The sequence below is a fragment of the Hyla sarda genome, chromosome 1 (genome assembly GCF_029499605.1).
Source record: "Hyla sarda isolate aHylSar1 chromosome 1, aHylSar1.hap1, whole genome shotgun sequence".
Classification (NCBI taxonomy): Eukaryota; Metazoa; Chordata; class Amphibia; order Anura; family Hylidae; genus Hyla; species Hyla sarda.
In genome coordinates this window covers 92,727,943-92,752,477 of record NC_079189.1, presented here as the reverse complement: position 1 = coordinate 92,752,477, position 24,535 = coordinate 92,727,943, and the positions used below count along the sequence as shown (strand labels likewise).

Here is a 24,535-nt window from a genome sequence, read left to right as displayed (position 1 = left end):
CCGCCCCTAGACATCTTATCCCCTATCCAAAGGATATGGGATAAGATGTCAGATCGCCGGGGTCCCACTGCTGCAGCACCCCGCTATCATTACTGTGCAGAGTGAGATTGCTCTGCACGTAATGATGGGCAATACAGGGGCCGGAGCATCGTTACATCACGGCTCCGCCCCTCGTGACGTCAAGGCCCGCCCCCATCAATACAAGTCTATGGGAAGGGGCATGGCTGTCGTCACGCCCCCTGCCATAGACTTTCATTAAGGGGGCGGGCCGTGATGTCATGAGGGGCGGAGCCATGATGTCATGCTGCTCCGGCCCCTGTATCGCCTGTCATTACGCACAGAGCGAACTCGCTCTGTGCTGTAATGATGGCGGGGTGCCGCAGCGGCGATCCCCGGGGTCCCCAGCAGCGGGACCGCGGCGATCTAACATCTTATCCCCTATTCTTTGGATAGGGGATAAGATGCCAGGGGCGGAGTACCCCTTTAAGCATAATGTGAAGCCCTCCTGTCTTGAAATAAAATTGAAGATTTTCCTATCCTTGGTGACGGAAAATATAGATTTTATAAAAGACAGGAGACAAACCTTATCCCGCCCTTTATTACCCATACCCATATTATAATAGTAGTTTTTTTTATATATTTGATATCTTTTAGCCTATTGATCTTCGTTGGATGATATCTCTGACATGGATCTTCTACCTACCATATTAGTATCCCATCTCCTCCCATGATGTTCCGGTTGCCTGATTAGATGTTAATCCCTTCTTCGATTCCTCATCCAAGTTTACAGTTCTCGTCTGATTCTTCAGACTTTTCTTGAGAGACTCATCCTTACTATTGTTATTATTTCCGCAAAGAAAGAGGTGGAGTTTCAGTTACACTGTCTTATGTTATGTTCCCTACATGCTGATTGGTTACTGTACTCTAGCTAGCATGTTTGGCTACGCTAAAGTTTTTTCTATGTATATGATACTGAATATTTGCTGCTGAGTTCAGTAAAGAGAGATATAATGCATAAAGTTCGCCTCCTATCTTTTATAAAATCTATATTTTCCGTCACCAAGGATAGGAAAATCTTTAATTTCTATTGAAGAATGGGAAGAAAAGAAATAGATAAATATGCCCACACACATGCATTTTTTCTGCCATTTTTACATAGAGCACACTGTAAATATAAATAGCCAACCTGAGATTAGGAGAAAACTCCAACTCCATGACAAGTGGTGTGGCCGCTGATGACTTCACCCCTGTAAAGGAAGACATGCAGTAAAATAACAGGTTATGTATTTAAAGTATGTTCATCGCTATTAATCTGCTTCCAATCAACCTGTCTGCTGCACTTTTATAGGTCACTTGCTCTCATGCTGTTTCATGTTGGAATTCTCAGACTAATTCCTGAGGACAGACCCATGCAAGGGTCATAGTTTTTTTAACTTCTGTGTGAAAAGTAGAATCAAAGAATGTATCTTCTCCCTGCCTGGTGAATCAGCATCATAAAATAACTTCAGACAGTGTCTAAGACTTGTCATGGAAGGCAATGAACCTCCTTACTCCAGGCATGTGCTGCATATCTGTCAGATCACGTCTTCATCAGGAGTCAGCAAGTGCAATAATACAGCATTTTTTATTATTATTATTACAGTGAGGGCATGCTGGGAGTTGTACTCTTGCAGTGGGTGGGAGATGTGCGGCACGGTTGGGTGAGAGACAAGGGGGATGTAAAGCAGTGTCCCCATCCCCTCATTAAGTTAGATAGAGTAGGGGGGTTGGCATCTGATGGAGCCCGGGTGATGCCAGCCCGGGCTCCTTTTAACATATGATGGAGCCGCGGAGTTTCTGTAATATCAAATTTCCTGCAGGGTCCCGTGATTTGCTGCTCGGTCCCGGCCAATCCCGGGACCCAGCGGGAAATGTGAAATTACAGTAGGGGGATAGAAAACCTCTGCGGTGCTGAGGTAGGTTCAAAGGAGCCTCGGCTGGCATCACTGTGCAGCTGCCTGGGCTCAATCTGATGCTATCGCCGCTACCCTAACTTAATGATGAGGACTCTGATTTACATCCCCCCTTGTCTCCCACCCGCCCGCACCGCACATCTTTCGCATGCTACCTACTACAAGACTACAACTCCCAGAATGCCCTCACTGTAAGTGCATGCTGGGAGTTGTAGTCTTGCAACAGTTAGCAGACAGATGGGAGATGTGCAGCGCTGGCGGGTGGGAGACAAGGTGGGGAGGTAAATTAGTGTCCTCGTCATTAAGTTAGGGTAGCGGGGAGAAAATATGACGGAGCCCGGGCAGCTGCAGAGTGATGCCAGCCCGGGCTCCTTTGTACAGTTGTTATATCATATTTCCCCCTGAAGCTGTCATCACAGCTGCCAGAGGGAAATATAAAAATTTGCTCTCAAAAGCCGTTTTGTAAACCAGCTCTTAACTGGCTTACATTTACGGAGTTTTTGAGGTGTTGCGACTTTTTGTGCGATTTTCGCACCTGATAAATCCCTGTCCACTGCAAAGTGAAATTCACTTTTGTATGCTCTTTTGTACCTTTTTGCTTACAGCCAAAAGTCGCACAAAAATTTGCTTAGGTGCTAATGCGACTTTTTGGGCGACTTTTGTAAGCAAAAAAGAGCTCTAAACCCCTTGATAAATCTCCCCCGTATTGTTTATATAGAAATAATAAAATGGCACTTTATAAATATTTTAAGAAAAATTATGTTTTTATGCTATAAACATTGTTCTACTTTTCCTGTATTCTATCATATCTGTATGATATACATATCTCTTGTACCTGACAAACATGGATAAATCATGGCTCTATGTAAAATGCAAATGTATGATATGTTCATTAAATTCCAGCACCATGTACAAATATGGTGTTACACATCTTACATTATTCTATCAATGTCCTTATATTAGGACTGTTTTGCTTCTCCTGGCTATTGAGAGGATGTAGTATTGGATGGAAAAATCCTAAATGTCAAGCCCTACAATAGCCGGCTGTATTAATGGTTGATTTGCAGAGAATAAATTATCCATTCTCCAGTGCAAGGGTCTCCGGAAAACAGCCATATCCTAATGAACATTGACAGATTCCCCTGATCTGGTTGCTCTATTCCCTGGCTCCTGGCCATATTTGGCCATAATAGCCGTGTGTCCATGTTCACTGATGGAGATATGAGGAAACAGTGCATAGCTGCCTACTATAATTGGTAAAGACATACCATTTCCAAAGAACTCATTCTGTGCTTTCAAATTCTTAAGCTCTTTCCTCAAATGTTCCTTGGCAGCTTCCAGTTTCCTTAAAAAAATAAATTTCTATATTTAGGGTATTTAACACAATCTCTTTTCAGTTTCTTCTTTTTGCAGATTTTGTGTGGGAAATAATTTGATGAAGAAATAAAAGAGGCAGTTTCGAATATTAGTATAAGATACATGAATATTGTTATAGTTATGATATATCTCAAGCTACCTGATAGCTTCATCCCTATCGTTCTGTCTATGTGCCTGTTCAATGCTTCTTCTGATCAGAACCTTGTCAAGTACCTTTTGCATTGGAGGAGAGCTAGGTACTGGGTCTTTAAGAAAAAGACAAGAATGGAGAAACAGCATTTACATAATAATTTTTTATTTTTTTACTGCAATATTGCACAAAAGCCTATGACATTTACTGTTAGTAATAGATCTCTTGTCATTTTCTCTAATTTCAGAAAGATACAGTAATGGCCGTAAATGTTTTTCACCCCTGAAATTTTTCTAGAAAATGAAGTATTTTTCACAGAAAAGGATTGCAGTAACACATGTTTTGCTATACACATGTTTATTCCCTTTGTGTGTATTGGAACTAAACCAAAAAAAGGGAGGAAAAAACTCCCAAAATGGGCTGGACAAAATTATTGGCACCTTTTCAAAATTGTGGAAAAATAAGATTGTTTCAAGCATGTGATGCTCTTCTAACCCCTTAAGGACGCAGGGTTTTTCCGTTTTTTGCATTTTTTCCTCATTACCTTCTAAAAGTCATAACCCTTTAAATTTTGCACCTAAAATTCCATATTATGGCTTATTTTTTGCACCACCAATTCTAGTTTGCAGTGACATTAGTCATTTTACAGAAATATGCACAGAGAAACGGAAAAAAAATTAATTGTGTGACAAAATTGAAGAAAAAAATGCCATATTGTAACTTCTGAGGGCTTCCGTTTCTATGCAGTGCATTTTACGGTAAAAATGACACCTTATTTTTATTCTGTAGGTCCATACGGTTAAAATAATACTCTTCTTATATAGGTTTGATTTTGTCGTACTTCTAGAAAAAAATCATAACGACATGCAGGAAAATTTATGCGTTTAAAATGATCATTTTCTGACCCCTATAACTTTTTTATTTTTCTGCTTATGGTGCATGAGTGAATGAGTGTGTATGAGTGCAAATTTTTTGCGCTATGATCTGAAGTTTTTATCGGTACCATTTTTATATTGTACAGACTTTTTGATCGCTTTTTATTAATTTTTTCATGGTATAAAAAGTGACCAAAAATATGCTATTTTGGACTTTGGAATTTTTTTGCTTGTACACCATTGACCGTGGCGATACCACATATGTTTATTTACACAGTATTTTTTTTTTAAATGGGAAAAGGGATGTGATTTTTACTTTTATTAGGGAAGGGGTTAAATGATCTTTATTAACTTTTTTTTCACACTTTTTTTGCAGTGTTATATCATTGTTTTGCAGTGTTTTTGCACTGACAAGGCAAAGATCAGTGTTATTGGCGGTCGATTGCTCAAGCCTGGATTTCAGTCTTGGAGCAATCAATTGACGATCGGACATGACGGGGGCAGGTAAGGGGACCTCCGCTCGCGTTCTAGCTGATTGGGACATTGCGATTTCCCCACGATGGTCCCGATCAGCCTGACTGCAGCTGCCGGGAAGCTTTCACTTTCATTTTAGACTCGGCGATCAACTTTGAACGCCGCATCTAAAGGGTTAATAGCGCGCGGCACAATGATCGCTGTCGCACGCTATTAGCCCAGGGTCCCGGCTTTCATTATACCCCGCGTTATATATAGGGACCGGGTGCAGGACATACAGGTATGCCCTGCATCTTTAAGAGGTTAAACTCCCCTGGGGCAAGTAACTGGTGTGGGCAATATAAAAATCAAACATGAAAGCAGATAAAAAGGAAAGAAGTTCTCTTAGTCTTTGCATTGTGTGTCTGTGTGTGCCACACTAAGCATGGACAACAGAAAGAGGAGAAGAGAACTGTCTGAGGACTTGAGAACCAAAATTGTGGAAAAATATCAACAATCTCAAGGTTACAAGTCCCTCTCCAGAGATCTAGATTTGCCTTAGTCTACAGTGCGCAACATTATCAAGAAGTTTGCAACCCATGGCTCTGTAGCTAATCTCCATGGGCGTGGACGGAAGAGAAAAATTGATGAAAGGTGTCAACGCAGGATAGTGGATAAGCAGCCCCAAACAAGTTCCAAAGATATTCAAGCTGTCTTGCAGGCTCAGGGAGCATCAGTGTCAGCACAAACTATCTGTCAACATTTAAATTAAATGAATCGCTATGGCAGGAGACCAAGGAGGACCCCACTGCTGACACAGAGACATAAAAAAGCAAGACTACATTTTGCCAAAATTAACTTGAGTAAGCCAAAATCCTTCTGGGAAAACGTTTTGTGGACAGATGAGACCAAGACAGAGCTTTTTGGTAAAACACATCATTCTTCTGTTTACCAAAAACGGAATGAGGCCTACAAAGAAAAGAGCACAGTACCTACAGTGAAATATGGTGGAGGTTAAATTATGTTTTAGGGTTGTTTGGCTGCCTCTGGCACTGGATGCCTTGAATGTGTGCAAGGCATCATGAAATCTGAGGATTACCAACAGATTGTGGGTCACACTGTACAGCCCAGTGTCAGAAAGCTGGGTTTGTGTCCGAGATCTTGGGTCTTCCAGCAGGACAATGACCACAAACATACGTCAAAAATCCCATTGAGAGTCCAGATCTAAATCCCATTGAACACCTATGGAGAGATCTTAAAATTACTGTTGAGAAAAGGCACCTTCCAATAAGAGAGACCTGGAGAAGTTTGCAAAGGAAGAGTGGGCAAACATTTCGGCTGAGAGGTGTAAGAAGCTTATTGATGGTTATAGGAAGCGACTGATTTCAGTTATTTTTTCCAAAGAGTGTGGAACCAAATATTAAGTTAAGGGTGCCAATAATTTTGTCCAACCCATTTTTGGAGTTTGGTGTGACATTATGTCCAATTTGCTTTTTTCCCCTCCCTTTTTTGGTTTAGTTTCAATACACAAAAAGGGAATGAACATGTGTATAACATAACATACGTTACTGCAATCCTTTTCTGTGAGAAATACTTTTCTTTTTCTTGAAAAATTTCAGGGGTGCCAACATTTACGGCCATGACTGCATACCCTATTGGCCGGATAGGGGATAGCTAAAGGATCGTCGGGGGGCTGATTGCTAGAACCCATGAGGGTCCTGAGGATGCATGAAAATTGTATCCCTGAATGAACAGAGCTCACAGAGTGAGCTGCGTTCAGTATTGTTAGGAGCCCGTTAGAGAATGAATGAAGCTTTGGACATTCACGTGCGACATGTTCCACTGATTTGAGATGAAAAATTAAGCAACTTTGCAAAGTCTATTTTATTGAGCTGTAGACAAAAAAACATTAATGAAGACTATTTGCAAAGTTGCCTTTGGAAAAAATTAAAAACAAATAGTTGCAATGGTGGACCTTTCTGGTAAATCAAAATCATGCAAATATTTTCTGCAAAAAGAAGCAATAAATAAATCAAGCCAGTTGTTGCAATAAACATTCTTCAGTCTTCCACCTACTATAAAGACAAGGTTTGGCTATGCTATGAACCAAGGCAGTTACTTTTGCCCCCAGTGCAGTAACTGCACACTCAGACTATAGCCTGCAGAAGGCGCACACCAGGAGACATACAGTATTTAGGGGTAAATTGATAGTATTTGGGGGGGTTTCATTGGAATACAGTGGTCCCTCAAATGACAATATTAATTGGTTCTGAGATGACCATTGTATGTTGAAACCATTGTATGTTGAGACCAGATCTCTATGGAAACCTGGTAATGGCAGCAAAATGTCATCCAAAAATATGAAAAAGTGAGAGTTAAAGAAAAATATGTAGATAACTAATATAGATAAAGCAAATCCTTACATATAAAAGTAAGAAAGATCTGCTGGGAGCTGTAAATCACTGTCTATGTCAATGTTTCCCATGCAGGGAGCCTCTAGCTGTTGCAAAACTACAACTCCCAGCAAAGGCTGTCCGGGCATGCTGAGAGTTGTAGTTTTGCAACAGCTGGAGGCACCCTGCTTGTTAAACACTGGTCTATGTAGAGGACTGAGGCTTCTTCTGGGTCCTGTATAAAACACACAATGTCCTAAAAAAGTAACATGGAGTCGCCCTCACCTGGTGTCCAAAGGAGCAGGTAACCCTGGTAAAGAGTACAGAACATGTAATACCCCCCTGTACTGTAGGGGGGGCTACCAGACATCAGTCAGTGCATGCACTTCAGTAATACAGGTGTTTTACCAGTGAAATGTCCATTCTGATTGGTCAGTTCTTCCAGCCACTGACACGTTTCACAGATCTGGACTGTCCGTAGCATTGTATGTTGAGTCTGGTTTCAACTTACAATGGTTCAGAAAAGACCATTATATGTTGAAACTATTGTATGTTGAGGCCATTGTAAGTTGAGGGATCACTGTATTTGATCTTGTACCTCTCAAATATAGGGGCATTGAACTTTAGATGGCCCACCAAACATTTGACTTCCTGCCTGGGTGGCACAAGTTTTAAGCACATGTAACCCCTTTAAGGATACATTCACATATACACAATCCTCTGTGGGTTCTCCGGAGCAGAAATTCCACTGCAGAAGTCAATAAATAGAAACATAATCCAATTCCTCAAGTGTTATTTCAATAGTGGAAAATCCGCAAGATGATTATGTTGCTACCCATTGACTTTAAAGGGGTACCCCGTCCCTAGACATATTATCCCCTATCCAAAGGATAGGGGATAAGATGTCTGATCGCTGGGGTCCCGCAGCTGGGACCCCCACGATCTCTGTGCAGCACCCAGCGTTCATTTAGACGCCACGCCCCGTTTTAGACCAACCCCGCCGTGATGTCACAACCCCAGCAGCCCGCTCCAAGCCTCTGGAACAAAATGTTCCGAACGCTGGGGCAGCGGAGTACCCCTTTAATGGGTCTGCAGCAAACCCATAGCGGATTATGAACATGCCATTACGCATTTTACTGTTGTACGCATTTCTAGGCAATAGCTGCCAGCTCACTAATAGACTTGTTAGTAGGCCTGCATAAGTAGCAGGAAACATGTGAAGACAAGAAATCATGTAGATATTACATAGTGAACAGATATACTGTAATACAAATTTCTTTTTCTACAAAATTTCTATATTACCCTGGGTTCCTGAACAGCAGTAGTGTGCTGTGTTGCAAAACTGCATATATTGTACTTAGAACTGCCACAGGTTTTTACATTCTGTAAAAAAATATTTGGACAATAACAACTTTGCAAAACTATGACAATTCACAGTAAAACATGTAATTAGCCGCATGGCACACTACCACTAACCCAGCCAGCCAAAAATATATATTTGGCTACAATGAATGATCGTGTTGCTAATTCAGAACCACTTCCGATAATAACCACAGAAACAATAAGTTGGGTATGTTGTATCGTGTGTCCAATTCAGTGCTTAATAGGCTCAAATGGGGCCTGGCATGAGGGGCCTGAATGTACAATCTAGCATAGTTTCTATAGTCGGCGTAGTTGCACAAAATTGAAAAACAGCGCATGAAACATATTCTGAACAAGCACAACCACCCTGGAGGGCAACTATGGCAGACTGACGGACATATGTGAAGCTGCCCTTACATAGGCCACATTGGTGAATTTTTAACCCCTTCCCGCTATAGGACGTATGCATACGTCCAATCATCCGACACGTTTGCGCAGTTGGACATATGCATACGTCATAGCGATCTCAGGCACTGCCTCGGGCAGTGCAGGGGATCGGCGACGGGACCAGGCTGTCAATCACAGCCGGAGTCCCGTCGCAGCTGCCGGAGCCACGATCGCGCCGGTCCCGGCAGCATTAACCCCATAGATGCAGTGATCAATCCTGTTCACGGCATCTATTGTGTTGACAGGGGGAGGGCTCTCCCCCTGTTCTCCAACGGTGGCGCCGCGATACGATCGCGGGTCGCTGTTGGTTGCTATAGCAGCAGGAGGTCAGATCATGACCTCCTGTATGCCTGCTACGGAAGCCTGTGAGATCCAGCCAGAGGCTGGATCGCACAGGCTCTTGTGTCTGCAGCTCATCAGGTTATACTGTGCTGCAGTACAAATGTATTGCAGCATAGTATATATAACCTGTAAAAAGTGTAAAAAATAAAATAAAAAGTTCTTCAATAAAAGTATGAAGTGTAAAAAAATATTTAAAAAATGCCCCTTTCCCAATAAAAGCCCTGTATTATCACCAAAAAAAGATCAAAAACACAAATCATATACATAATAGGTATAGCCACATTCGTAATGACGTGTACTATAAAACTATAATGTAAATTATCCTGCACGGTGAATGCCGTAAAAAAAAAACATAAAAAAAACTGCTAAATTTGCCAATTTTTGTACAAATAGCAAAATAAAAAAGATCAAAAGGTAGCACAAAAATGATACCAATAAAAAATACACCTCATCCCGCAAAAAATAAGCCCTTACTCAATGGCGTCGGACGAAAAGTAAAAAAGTTTCGGCTGTTGGAAAATGAATGGCAGAAAAAGAATTTTGCTCAGAAAAGGAAAAAGAACATAGAAAGCTATATAAAATGGGTATCGCCATAATCGTACTGACCCACAGAATAAATATAACATCACTTTTACCGCACAGTGTACACCATAAAAAAATATATTAAAATAAACTCCAGAAATTTTCCAGTTTTTCACAATATTTTGAAGTTTTTCACAAAAAATGTGTGAACAAAAATGCACCAGTTATATAAAATATAATATGTCCCAAAAAAAACAATCTCAGAATCGCTCTGCTCAGAAAAAGCGCTCTAAAGTTATTACCATTTAAAGAGATACATGTCAAAGAAAAAATAAAAGAGCCTGGTCATAGAGGTAAAAAATGGGTCAGTCCTTAAGGGGTTAAATGTAACTGCTGCATCAAGTGACACGTGCATTTCAAGCATGGACTCTATATCTATTTGCAAGTGATGACAATGTCTCATTCTGATATTCTGAAAAACTCCTTAGTAATATTCTACCTCAAAGCCAAATAAGGATCAGCCAGATTGCATAATAATTCAGTACCAGCTGCATCGTGCCAACCATTTATAAGAACTTTTTGTTCTTTAATGACATTATAATGAATACTTTAATAATCATCTTTTTTTTTTTAACCTTATGTAACATTTGCTTGTGAATTCTGTAAAGGTTTCCCAATACAGATATTGTCTCTGGCTGTATAATACATTTTTATAATGACTTATAATTTGGTATAATTTAGCACCTGTCCCGAAGACATACTTAATAAACCTCCTTGGAGCACATCTAGTACATGAGAACAGATGGCTGGTTTGTAAGAATTCTACAGCGTACTTTGCTACACTAATGAATAGGAGATTTTCTTTAGAAACATAGAAATTTGTATCCTTCACAATTGGGTCATGTTATAATGTGTGAATAAATTACACTGAAGTCTCGTAAAGAATTTGTTATTAATGAAAGGACACAAGATAATTATCTTACCATTATAATTTTCTGTATGTATTAGAATTGGCACAATGGGCCCCATTTATTATCAAAACTGTCTGGCCTTGTTGCCAATATTATCCAATCCAAACCAGTTTTCCAGAATAGTTTAGGAAATAAAACCTCACCTATGTGTAGTCACATTGTGTGAGATTTAACATAAAATACATGAATTTATGAGTCAGCGAAGATTTTATGCATTTTGTGCACATACTTTATCACATCTTGCATAGCTAATCTATCTAGTGATCTATTCATGGATTACATTCACCTTCAGGAGTAAAGGATAGGCAACCTCTTTGTAAATTGGCCACAATTCTTGTCACTAAGCCCAGTCCTCCCAGAAGCATATATAAACTAAGTCACATTTTTGCATGGTTAAGCTGACAGAACAAAGAATTCCTGGATTTTTATTTACTGGAATTCTTCTTATTTTGAAGGGAAATGTTGATGATTTATGGAAAGTTGTTGATAAAACCACAGCATAGTTTATATGTGTTTAATTTCCTATTTTTACAAAGTGAAGCAACAATACTTTCCCACCTTTAGAGTAGCTTTCTGTCATTGTATGAAAAGCAGATGGTCCACAATGTTTGAGAACCTCTCTCCGGAGCTCACTTCCTGTCTTGTGCCGATGGCCAGAGTGCAATATTTTTGTGGAGGTGTCATTTGGTTTTGGAAAGCCGGACTTGTGAAATGTTGACTGTGGTGGGGAGAAAGCAGGAAATGTCAAGTCAGAGACGCTGTCTGCCGTCTGAATATTTCTAGCTCTATAATTTCCTGGGCTCCGTGTGCTTTGTCTAATAACAAATGTAGTGTTATCAGCTCTAATTACTTGGCATTCCTGTCCTTAATCAGGCCCAGGTCCCTGACTCTCTCTTCCGGGGCTTATATCACTTGCTAGTAATGTAAGGAATCCCTGAAATAGGCACACTCGTAGACTTGGTGGCGCGCAGAGAAACTACAAGTCACAGGCACTATTTATTCCAACTCTAAAATGTTTATGTAACATCTCCTGCTCCAGAAATTCATATTAAGCATGTCCATCCCTCGCCTTCTGAGTCACTAGGTTCACTGTTAGATTCTGGTCGATACAATAAAGTTGTCATGGATAATAACACGTTTTTCGGAAGCTCTAAAACTGTGTGGGTATCCGTTATTTTCTTATATTTATCTTGTGTTCCCAGAAATTATAAAAAGGCAAAATTAAGCAAATATTTAGTTTTATTATTAATTTTAGTATAAGTGCTTGTATTCATTGTTCTGTAAAGAGACAAAACTTTGTAAGCCCCTATCTAGTATACACTACAGTAAAGGACCAAAACACCTTAAAGGGCTACCTGGTGGAAAACTATTTTTTTTACATCAACTACTGCCAGAAAGTTAAACAGATTTATAAATTACTTCTATATAAAAATCGGAATCTTTCCAGTACTTATCAGCTGCTGTATGTTCCAGAATTATTTTCTTTTTGAATTTCCTTTCTGTCTGAGCACAGTGCTCTCTGCTGCCACCTCTGTCTATGTCAGGAACTGTGCAGAGTAGGAGCAAATCCCCATAGCAAACCTCTCCTGCTCTAGACAGTTCCTGATGCAGACAGAGGTGTCAGAAGAGAGCACTGTGGTTAGACAGAAAATACATTCAAAAAGAAAATAATTTCCTCTGGAGCATACAGCAGCTGATAAGTACTGGAAGGATTAAGATTGTTTTAATAGAAATAATTTACAAATCCATTTAACTTTCTGGCACCAGTTGATTTAAAAAAAAAGTTTCCCACCGGAGTACCCCTTTAAATGGTCACTGTAATTTTAAACACCTACTCTCCATTTCCTAGCCTTCATTTACCCTTAATGATTCACTGTCCCAAAAAAGGCCCTAAATTGGTGGCCACTAGGTGTCTTACTTCCCTGTAAACCTGTTACAGTATTAGAATAATAATTAAATATAATGCGCTCTACCCTTTAGTCATCATCATTATTAGCAACTTACTGCCTGGACCAGAGCTGCTTTTGTGATATAACTCCTTCTTAGCTATGATCCTTTCAGCTACTGTACTCCAGCACTAAATACATCATATAGCATAGCAGAAAGAAGGGAGGGGCTTACAAGATGTTCTCTCTATTGATTGGCCAGAGAGGAAAGGGAAAGTAATTCCAGATGTAAAAACTGCTGGCAAATTGCCGAGCTCTGGTTTGTCCCCCTGAAATAAAGACACAAAATAGTTGTGCTCCATGAAGAAGACTCTTGGGAACCCAATAACAGTAGTAAAAGTCCTAAGAACACCTCAGGTGTCTCAGGATCATGCCCCTTGTCAGTGCAAAGACTAAAGCAATGTCCACAGACTGTCAGTGGACAGTGTGTTTCGCAGTCACCATGGAGGTACAACAAAAATTACCTTTGATGTTTCCCAAAATGGAAGTCCAAGAGACTGTTGGAGGACTTGAATCTTATTATTGTACCTGGACCAACTCTGTATTAAACGTACTTCGTCCATCTATGAAAAAAAAATAAGTTCAATACACACTGGAAAAAAAATTTCAACCATAATAATGATGGAGATTAAAATCAGAAATCCCACAAATAGGATTAATCTTTTAATGAAAGAAAAGAGCCATTTTGCAATCTATCCTCAGGTATTATAGCAAATTCAGAAACCAAAAAAGTCACTTGATCTCAGCACCGCTTGACCCTCTTTTCACCATGCAGCCACTCCTCAATCATAGTCCCGATTGTAGACACAGGTTATCACAGTGCTACTACATGATTACAACTTCAGCAAATACTCCACGCAGAGAAAAGAAAGAATGGAGCACTAACCAATATGTCTTCATGCATCGGATACCTCTATTCCATGAACAGGTACATCTTTCGGGTGAGCGGACTTGTGTAACAGTAGGTACTTCCAAAGTACATCCTATTTCTCTGCTTGGATTATTATAGCAAATTAACTACACATGGCCAAATGTCTCAGATTTTGAAATTCAGTCACACAATTTAAATATCTGTTCATATGCAGAAGAGTGTAATAGTGACCACTGTTAGTATTAGCATGGGATTTCCATTTTTAAGGAAAACAACATTGCTTCCACTATGCTGTCATTGATAGCATAACAGGCTTCAAACAATTACAGACCAAATGTAAAAGCTTTAGAATAGGCCATGTCGTAAAAGACCCTGCCTATTCCTGTAGCACTGGTACGACTAGGAATGTTATTATTCTACATCTCAGTGTCACAGTTGACATCTTCTTAAAATCTTGGTCACCTCTTTTACCAAGGCCCCTCTTCTCCAATTACTTAGGTTGATGGGGCATCCAGCTCTAGGAAGAGTTTTGGTAATTTCCATTATGGAGGCCACTGTAAGTTTCAGTGCAGTAGAAATATTTTGTACCCTTCTCCAGATCTCTTCCTCCACACAATCCTGTCTCTGAGCTCTACAGGCAGTCCCTTCGACCTCATGGCTTGGTTTTGGCTCGGATATGCGTAGTCCATTATGTGTCTTTCCAAATCATGTCAATCAATTAAATTTACCGCAGGTGAAACCAATTAAGGTGTAGAAACATCTCAGAGATGATGAAGAGAAATGGGAGAAGCCAGAGCTAAAGTTCACGTGCCACGGGTCTGAATATTTATGTCCATGAACATTTTTTTTTCCTTTTTACTAAATTTGCAAACATTTCTAAAATTTTGTTTTTGTTTTGTCATTATAAGTTATAAGGAAAAACTTGCTTTTTTATTTTAGCACTAGGCCTCAACATAACAAAATGTGAAAAAGTATAAGGGTCTGAAAACTTTCCAAATATATAATGTATGATTTCCAATTGTATAATGGCCGCTATTATTAGCACGTCAGACTATCTCATTAAGGACGCGTCTGCTATTTCCACCAGATCTTGCATTCCACTCACATATGACAGACTAGACCAGGCTCAGACTAAGGAATGTTTATAGGGTGTGCTTAACCAATGACATTATTATTGCTGCAGCTTTTAGGAAGAGCCCATTAAGAGCCAGTTCAGCTAATTGTACAGTTAGAGTGAGATTTACTTGTAAATGCATCATTTTTTAGCTCTGGTAAACATGTTATGATTATTAATATTATTGTGCATTTTGTAATGGTATAGTCTGAGATGTTTTTTATTTGTTTGGTTTAGTAGACTTCTTAAATTTTTTTTTTTGTTCTTTTAATCTGTTAAAGCGGTACTCCAGTGGAAAACTTTTATTTTTTTTTAAATCAACTGGTGCCAGAAAGTTAAACAGATTTGTAAATTACTTCTATTAAAAAATCTTCATCCTCCCAGTACTTATTAGCTGCTGAATACTACCGAGGAAATTCTTTTCTTTTTGGAACACAGAGCTGTTGCTGACATCATGACCACAGTGCTCTCTGCTGACATCTCTGTCCATTTAAGGAACTGTCCAGAGCAGGATAGGTTTGCTATGGGGATTTTCTCCTACTCTGGACAGTTCTTAAAATGGGCAGAGATGTCAGCAGAGAGCACTCTGGTCATGATGTCAGCAGAGAGCTCTGTGTTCCAAAAAGAAAACCATTTCCTCTGTAGTATTCAGCAGCTAATAAGTACTGGAAGGATTAAGATTTTTTTAATAGAAGTAATTAACAAATCTGTTTCACTTTCTGGCACCAGTTGATTTAAAAAAAAAAAAAAAGTTTTCCACAGGAGTACCCCTTTAAGCTTTTTTTTCTTTCTTTTTAGCTCCAAAAAAGAACAACCCAACAATATCAGCTAGATAACTGAAAAAAAGATAATTAATCCCTTAAGGAGACAGCCAATTTAGGCCTTAAAGGGGTACTTCGCCACTAGGCATCTTAAACCCCTATCCAAATGATAAGGGATAAGATGTCTGATCGCGGGGGGTCCCGCTGCTGGGACCCCCACGATCTTCGCGCAGCACCCGATATTCTGAATCAACCCTAACCCACCAGCTTATGTGAGGGTTGGGGCTTTTCTCTGAAGTCCCATGCCAGTGTATGCCACATCAGTTACATCTCCTGATCATGATTCTTTTGGCTTACCAAGACTTTTAATCATCCTGCTGCAGGTTCAATGTGATATGACCAAAGCATAATTTACCTGTCTGGCAGGTAGGTGCAGAGTTGTTAGTGCGGGGAGAGCTTTATTGTTGCTTTTGCTCTCCCACAAGGTTAGGTAGTAATACCAGGCCACACCAGGTACTCTGCTAGTTTATACATAAACCTAACAGGAAAAAATCATACACCCAAAAGTCTTTCATGCCTAAATAAAAAACACACACAACTGCAAATATATCTATGCCATTCCCAAAAACTTTCCAGTTTTGACACAAATCTAAAATATGAAATTTTATAAAGCATAATCTTATTTACATTTCTTTTCCATTCCCACAATGTTGCTTCAACAACAGTAAAATGAGCTTGAAACAATAATTCTCTGCATCTAAATAAAATGTCAGTCTGAACTGAATCCACATCCCCCAGAATACACAGCACTCGGCCGGCATGGACCACTACAGCATAGACCTTACCAATCCAGCTTAGAGCCTCTAACCAGTATCTATATAGTGTATTTTGTGTTACTTGCCAATAAGGTGCATAAGACCTGCATCAGGTGATAAAAATTGACAGGTTTAGTAGACATAGCATTTTTACTGACAAAAAATCTATACTGAACAATGTGTTTTTTTTTTTATGAAACTAATACAGTGATCCCTCAACTTATAATGGCCTCAACATACAATAGTTTCAACATACAATGGTCTTTTCTGGACCATTGTAACTTGAAACCAGACTCAACATACAATGTTACGGACAGTCCAGATCTGTGAAACGTGTCAATGGCCGGAAGAACTGACCAATCAAAATGGGCAATTTACTGGTAAAACACCTGTATTACTGAAGTGTATGCACTGACTGGTGTCTGGTAGCGCCTCCTACAGTAAAGGGAGGTATTACATGTTCTGTACTCTTTACCTGTACCAGGGTTACCTGCTCCTTTGGACACCAGGTGAGGGCGGCTCCATGTTACTTTTTTAGGACATTGCATGTACTGTACAGGACCCTGAAGAAGCTCCTGTCCTTTACATAGACCAGTGTTTCCCAAGCAGGGTGCCCCCAGCGGTTGCAAAACTACAACTCCCAGCATGCCCGGACAGCCTTTGGCTGTCCGGGCATGCTGGGAGTTGTAGTTTTGCAATAGCTGGAGGCTCCCTGCTTGGGAAACACTGACATACACAATGATTTACAGCTCCCAGCAGATCCTTATTACTTTTATATGTAAGGATTTGCTTTATCTCTATTAGTTATCTACTTATATTTCTTTAATTCTCACTTTTTCCTATTTCTGGATGACATTTTGGTGGCTTCAGAACCAATTACCAGGTTTCCATAGAGTTGTGGTCTCAACATACAATGGTTTCAACATACAATGGTCGTCCCGGAACCAATTAATATTGTAACTTGAGGGACCACTGTATTCCGATGCAGCAGCCTCCCATTGTCTTTGATGGGATTCTGCTGCACTGAATGTTGGGAAAGGGGAATCTGTCACACTGAAAATACAGTTCATACAGTAGGCAGTATCTTATGGAGCAGGAGAAGCTGAGAAGACTGATATATGGTTTTGTGAGAAAAGTTCCAGGATAACTTGGCATTTATTCATGTAAACCTCTGCTCATTCTGGGCTTAGTAGTCATGTGGGTGGTACTAATTAGTGATTGACAGCTATCTGTGTATAAGTATGCATATAGAGAGCTGTCAATCACTGACTACTTAGCCTAGAATGAGCTAATTTACATGAATAAATGTCAATTTAAACAAAATTTGTTCTAAAAAAAATTCCTTTGGCCACCGCATGTGGTCAGGGTTAAATCTGCATACAGCTGATGCAACGTGGAAAGTAACCTTAGTTCTTCCCCATGTTGCACTACTGGTGGGGATACTTACTACTGGAGTACAGGAAGCGAGGAAGTAAAATACCAGGAAATATAAGAAGAATATTAACACACTTTTAAAGGAAATTTTATTCTTACACTGCAGATCATCATGATTCTTCTTTGTTCGGTATAACCTACTCTCATGATCCATTACGTCGTCTCCGACATTACTTCTTCTAGAAGAGCCTGCTGTAACCAGTTCGGACTGCTATGATTTTACATGATGAATTCGGATTTGATAATATACACCATTGGTCTTAAGAACAGAGTGTAAGGAACATAAGTGTTTAGTTATATGAATGATATAAATTATGAGCTAGAGGCTTGGAGCGTATGGCAGGCCCTGCGTTATATCCTTTCTGAATGCCTCAATTCAATTATCTACCCATCTGTCATACGCAATACTATATTTATCTTTTCTTAAACATTTAAGGTGAAATAAGTAAATAATCCTAGTAACACTTGACTAAGATCAGGCCAAGATTAACATTTTATAGTGTTAGGGAACATCCTGTGTCTATAAATTACTACGGTCACAAATTCTTAGGATTTAAGTAAGCAAGCATTGTAGTTATAGTAACAAAGCACTACAGATGCAAAATGTAAACCATTTACCATTGGACCATCCCCTGACCAGACTGCCTCCACATCAGCCCATCCAGGATGCCTCAGACAAGTAGATTTTTAGCTTAAAGGGCCAAAACTTTTTTTTATATATCAACTGGCTCCGGAAAGTTAAACAGATTTGTAAATTACTTCTATTAAAAAATCTTAATCCTTCCAATAGTTATTAGCTTCTGAAGTTGAGTTGCTGTTTTCTGTCTAACTGCTCTCTGATGACTCACGTCCCGGGAGCTGTGCAGTTCCTATGGGGATATTTTCCCATCATGCACAGCTCTCGGGACGTGACGTCATCATTGAGCAGTTAGACAGAAAACTTCAGAAGCTAATAACTATTGGAAGGATTAAGATTTTTTAATAGAAGTAATTTACAAATCTGTTTAACTTTCCGGAGCCAGTTGATATACAAAAAAAAGTTTGTGCCTGGAATACCCCTTTAATGATTGTACTAAAACATCTGCCCTTTGACAGTCTTTGCACACTCTGCCAGTAGTCACATTTTCTTCCAAATCCGGTATCATTTGTTGTTCCCCCCATACCTTGTCCTATTTTCTTACCTACAACTATCATTAAGTGTTAATGAAAATGATGACTTCCAGGTCAGACCTATAGATAGTATAAAAGAAGTAACAATCCACCCACTTCTTGGGTGGCCCTGGGAGACCAATTTTCTATTCCATATTCAAAAAGCTGTATGCCAGTGTAAGATGTGCCAGGGTGCATTATATGTTTTCAATATGTTGATTCAATTACAGGAAACAGCAGCGATCTTCTGTTCTGCTAAGTATTGTATACATTTTGTGGCGTCCTGGGACATGCTGTCCTATGTTATTGTATTTAAGACTAGAAAACTGGATGTTGGTTGCATCCAGATGACATGGTGTCTGGAAATTACTCCCCTACTGGGCACTTTTGTTGGTGTATACATAGGGCCTTTTGCTAAAAACTCCAGAACTTTGTGGGGGGGGGGGGGGGGGGGTCTAGTTCTAGCTGGTGGCACTAGTATGTTTTTAAGAGCGGTTTAATGGATGTCACATGTGACTATGTGCATGTGTAATGTGCTGAAGGAAGTGCTATGCCCTAGATGCTGAGAGAGAGAGGGAGTAGAGGTTGCCTCAAAGGGGGAAATGTTGTATGCCAACCATCTGCTCCTGCTGGTGTTCTGCTCTTCCAGGTGGGCATTCCCATCAGATTACCCTTTCAGCAATGCAGCTTGGTCTTCACTCTCTCCCACCTTTGTGTCTGTCTTTCTGGCACTGGTACCGTCTCAGGCCATAGGGTGTGTGTCTGCACACTTCCTGCCTCCTAAAGTATCCTTACATTAAAAAAAAATTAGCGAGATATGTCGCTGAGATATGACAAACGTTTTGGTTGGTCAGGGTCTGAGTGTTCTTATCCCTACCAATCAGTAGAACAAGGCAAGGGGAGCAAGTGGCAATATGATTAACTCCCTGATGTATTGTCTTTTCTGTCTTGCTGTACAAGTCAAGCTTCATTATAAGTCTACAGAGTTTGTCTAGTACAGGAAGATAGAAAAGGCAGTTGAGGCCTTCTCTAGGGCTAGGCTGCCACAACAATATGCAGATCAATGCAATACGTATGTATTCAATTTGCTTGGGGGACTATAAGAGTGTAAAAAAAAAGTCAAAAACTGTTCTTAAAAATACATCATAATAAAAATTTTACCTCCACACTTTTCAAATATAAAAAAGCGATCATCCAAGCAAAAAATGGTCTTGGAGGCGCTGCTCAAAACTTGAACGCAAATGAAGGACTCAGCACAGGACAACGTACAATTTAATGTTTCCAGTAAGGACAATGTGTTTCGGTACCAACTAGTGCCTTCCTCAGGTCCACCAAGATTTCCCCAGAGAGTTCTCAGGCTGTGTTGGGGAACTGGTCCAGAGATCCTGAGAGTTAACTGTGATGCCGTGGTCTGAGAAATCTTGGTGGGGAAAGGCACTAGTCGGTGCCGAAAAGCGTTGTCCGTACTGTAAACTATAGATTGTACATTGTCCTGTGCTGGCCTGAGTCCTTCATTTGCATTCAAGCTTTGAGCAGCGCTTCCAAGACAGTTTTTTGCTTGTATGTTCGCTTGTCCAAATTGGTTTCCTTCCTGGAATCTGATACTGGTCAGAGTGCGGCAGCCAAAATCTACTTCACTTTCCTTACCACTGCAGTTACACACCAATGTGTAACTTGTTTCACAGGTCATTATATCACTTCGGTGTGTTGGAGGGTGCACACCTTTTTGATAAACTATACCAGGAGCGCCTTTTCTAATATCCAAATATAAAAATATCCAAATATTAAAAAATTACCTAGAAAAAAATAAAAATAAATCTGACATTGCAGTGTGCAGAAATGTTGGAAATATTAAAATATGCCATTGATTCTGCACGGTGAATGGTATAAGGTGTGTGTTCCACTCCCGACGGCTCCCGCAACATGTGTGTCCAAGCCTACCCGCTCCCAGAAACATTTTGTCACAGCTTTTAGAAATAGTACTCCCTTGCCATTTCATTACCCCCTTTGTGCCATTGCATCACCCCCTTGTGCCATTTCATAGGTCCCCGTTGCATTTCAGAGGTTTGCGGGACTGTGCAGGATTTTGCGGGACCTGCTGTATGTTCTGTGACCACCCACTCCTGCCACAACCTTATTGCCGCCTTCAAGTTTTTTATTGGGTCCTGCGGGATCTGGAACCCCAATCTTGAGGCAAGGCTCTAGCTCAAACAGCTTTGTAGATTTTTTTTTTTAAGTAGTAAAACATAATAATAACTATATTAATTGAGTATAATTGTGATCGTACTGATCTGAAGAATAAAGATAACGTGTCAATGACACCACACAGTGAACAGCGTAAAAACAAATTTCCCCCACCATTTTTTTCAGTTTTGCAGTATATTTTATGGTAAAATTAATAGTGTTATTACGAAGTCCCGCAAAAAGCAAATATGGAAAAAAAAAGAGATATGGCCCTAAGAAAGAACAAAAACACAAAAATGGGGATAAGACAGTCTATAAACATTCAGTATATATATTATACATTCTTTTTTACTTCCTTAGTTACAAGTTAGCTGTAAGTGCTCAATAAATAAAGTCCTCTGGAGAGGAAGATGCCGGTTCAGTCTGGAGTCTCCTGATGTTCTGCATTTACCATAACAATAAATCATACGTATAGTTTCCAAAAGTTCTAAGGCCAAGACTGAACTCCTCATGTCATGAACGTGGGCTTTTCCTAACATCTGTGTTACATTATATAGACATGATATACAATCACTAAATACGTATGGCTATGGATATACAGGATATTTCCTTTCCACTCCATAAAGGCTAAACAAGGATATGAATAGACATGCAGTAAGAATCTATACCTGGCTGCTGTTAATGTCCGCTTCATTATGGCTGGTTGCTATGGAGCTAGTAAATCATGTGCAAAGCAGGACAAGCCCATTGTCCCCGGCCCTCCTCCTTACAGAGGAATGCAACAAGTCACACTGTATACTTGGCTGTCAGTGGCCAGGATATAGGTTCCCTGGGAAGGCTCATGTGGTGCAGCAAATGTTCAGTCCTAAACTGCAAAGTCCCAGACCAAAGAGAGAATAAAAGTTGGCAACTCACCAGTCTTCTTCTGAATTTTATTAAATACTCACATAATAGTTACAGGAGAGGGACGAAGTAAGGGGGGTACTGCAGGCAACGGTAGCCGTTTCGCACAAGTTAGTGCTTCATCTGGCCTTAGGCCAGGACCCCCCTTGGCGATGTGCCGGGATGCCTGCTGAATGATTTCCGGCTAGCGGCCGCATGTGGTATGCATACGCCCAGCGTCCTGAAGAGGTTAAAAAGGATGATTTTGAGGCTTAAAATGAACCATGTGAGGGGCAGCAAAGTGAAATAGAGAGATCTATTTAGATTCAATAAAGGTGTATTCCAGGTTTTTTTTTTTTTTTTTTGACTGTGCTACAGGGACTGTAAATATAGTGTAGTTCATCATATATTGTCTGTACCTGTGTTTGATGGCTGATCTCGCAATTCTTATGCAATCTTTGCCCCGATGTTCATTTTCAGCAGCTGGCTTTTCCCAGGTTGCCGTGCTGTCCGAGACATTACATCGCCAGTCAGGTGTTGAAAGAAAGCATGTCTGTGCTTCAATGGGTGAAGAGACCGCTGGGTGGGAGTGAGATCATTCTCAGTCCTGGATAGTATATCTAGGGAAGGGACTTGTGTCCTAGGGTGCAGTGTGGTGACTGGGTGCCCTAATCCCAGTATATACACAGTCATGAAAAAGGAATTCACACACACTGTTTAACTGCAAAAATTTCTTCCTTTTATATATGGATTTTTTCCAAACTTATAACAAAATACAGGAAAGCAGAAAAATAATCACCCAATGTGGATAAGCAAAAGTCTATGTGTCTTGGAGCAATAGCCGACTTCTTTACATCTTCATGTGCAGTGTTCACTGCTGGATTCTCCGGCCATCTCCCTGAGAATCCAGCAGTGAACACTGCACATGAAGATGTAAAGAAGTCGGCTATTGCTCCAAGACACATCGTGCAGACTTTTACTTATCCACATTGGGTGATTATTTTTCTGCTTTCCTGTATTTTGTTATAAGTTTGAAGAAAATCCATACATAAAAGGAAGAAATTTTTGCAGTTAAACCGTGTGTGTGAATTTCTTTTTCATGACAGTGAGATCATTCTCCACAGGGCTGCAGGGAATTGTAGCTTCAAGCAGAGCACACATGGAAGGCATCCTAGTTGTGCTGCAGTGGGTGGGGTGGTTGATATGTGGGAAGAATATAAGTCACCTCCCACTTAGAAACAAGGTATCTTGGGTATTGTAATTAAAGGGAGGGAACACAAACAGGAAATAGCTGATTCACACAAACAAGAAAGCAGTGATGTGGGGAACTCAGGACACAACATTTAACACCAAAACAAGCACAAATCCTTGCTAAGCTGAAAGGTAAGTACTAAAGTTACCTTATGATGAAAAACTCTTAAGATTGAATTGTATCTCTTCATCATCAGAGATATTACCATAGACTGCTATGGATATAACATATATTCACAAACCTCTAAATCACATTTTAATGTAAAATAGTAAATGTAGAAATTTGGAAATGTCATTCTATCTTCTTAGTGCCTACCCTGTACATGCTACCAGCATTCTGGACGAACACAAGTGCATCACATCTCCCTTATAAAGGAAAGCAAATCTTTGTTTTTTTATGTGTTTCTTCTTATTCCTGAAATATGCCTTAAGATAACAGCTGGCTGGCATGTGAATAAAAACAGAAGGCACATTCTTCTGCTATATTAAATAAAATCTGCCAAAGTGATTTGATTTAAACCCAGATTTTTTTTCTCCATTAATACAGACTATTTTATCACTCTGTACAATGTACTCTGTACACCCCTATACAATATACAGATAATGCATTTTTGCCTGTGTAGATTGAATGAAAGCTGATGTTGAACAGACTGAGTTAACGCTGATTAGATATAACAAGGTGTATGAAGAAAATGTGCCACATTGCATGCTAAGGGAAAATGAAGTCTGCCTCTAATAGAGAATAGTGGTGAACTTTGCAGAAATACATTTTATCAGATCAGTGGTTACATAGCTTAACCCCTTAAGGACGCAGCTCATTTTCACCTTAAGGACGCAGCCCTTTTTTGCAAATCTGACCACTGTCACTTTATATATTAATAACTTTGGGATGCTTTTACCTTTCATTCTGATTCCGAGGATGTTTTTTCGTGACATATTTTACTTTAACCAGTCCAATAGAAAGGAATGATGATCGGCACTGCTATGCATTTATACGGATGGTGATGAACCTTATCTTAGCATATAAGTCAGTCCATGGTCTTGAGAAAGCACTCTATATCGAGAAACGGCCCGTCGGCCATATCTGTGAAATGACCTGACTACAATAAAATAATTTTTTACTGTATACAGTGAGTGCCATCAATCTCTGCTTGCTGATATTCTACTTTAACATAGTGGTAAATTGATGTCGTTACTTGCAACCTTTCTTTCAATTCATGTAAATTTCGCATTTTTCGTACTTTGAAACTCTGCTTGTAAGGAAAATGGACATGACAACATGCAATACAATATGTCTACGTTAT

General features: G+C 39.8%; 1 protein-coding gene across 1 annotated transcript in view; it reads right to left on the bottom strand.

Annotated features, from left to right (window-relative positions):
- The window catches only part of LOC130301888 (uncharacterized), a 99,404-nt gene extending 77,552 nt beyond the window's left edge, over positions 1–21,852 (bottom strand). The window contains exons 1-6 of the mRNA XM_056551641.1: positions 21,767–21,852; positions 13,235–13,333; positions 11,383–11,542; positions 3,469–3,574; positions 3,221–3,297; positions 1,187–1,247 (exon numbers count right to left, since the gene is read on the bottom strand). Coding sequence (XP_056407616.1) covers positions 1,187–1,247; positions 3,221–3,297; positions 3,469–3,574; positions 11,383–11,542; positions 13,235–13,333 — 503 coding nt within the window. The 5' untranslated portion in view covers positions 21,767–21,852. The remainder of the gene's footprint in view (positions 1–1,186; positions 1,248–3,220; positions 3,298–3,468; positions 3,575–11,382; positions 11,543–13,234; positions 13,334–21,766) is intronic.
- Positions 21,853–24,535: the final 2,683 nt, after the last annotated feature.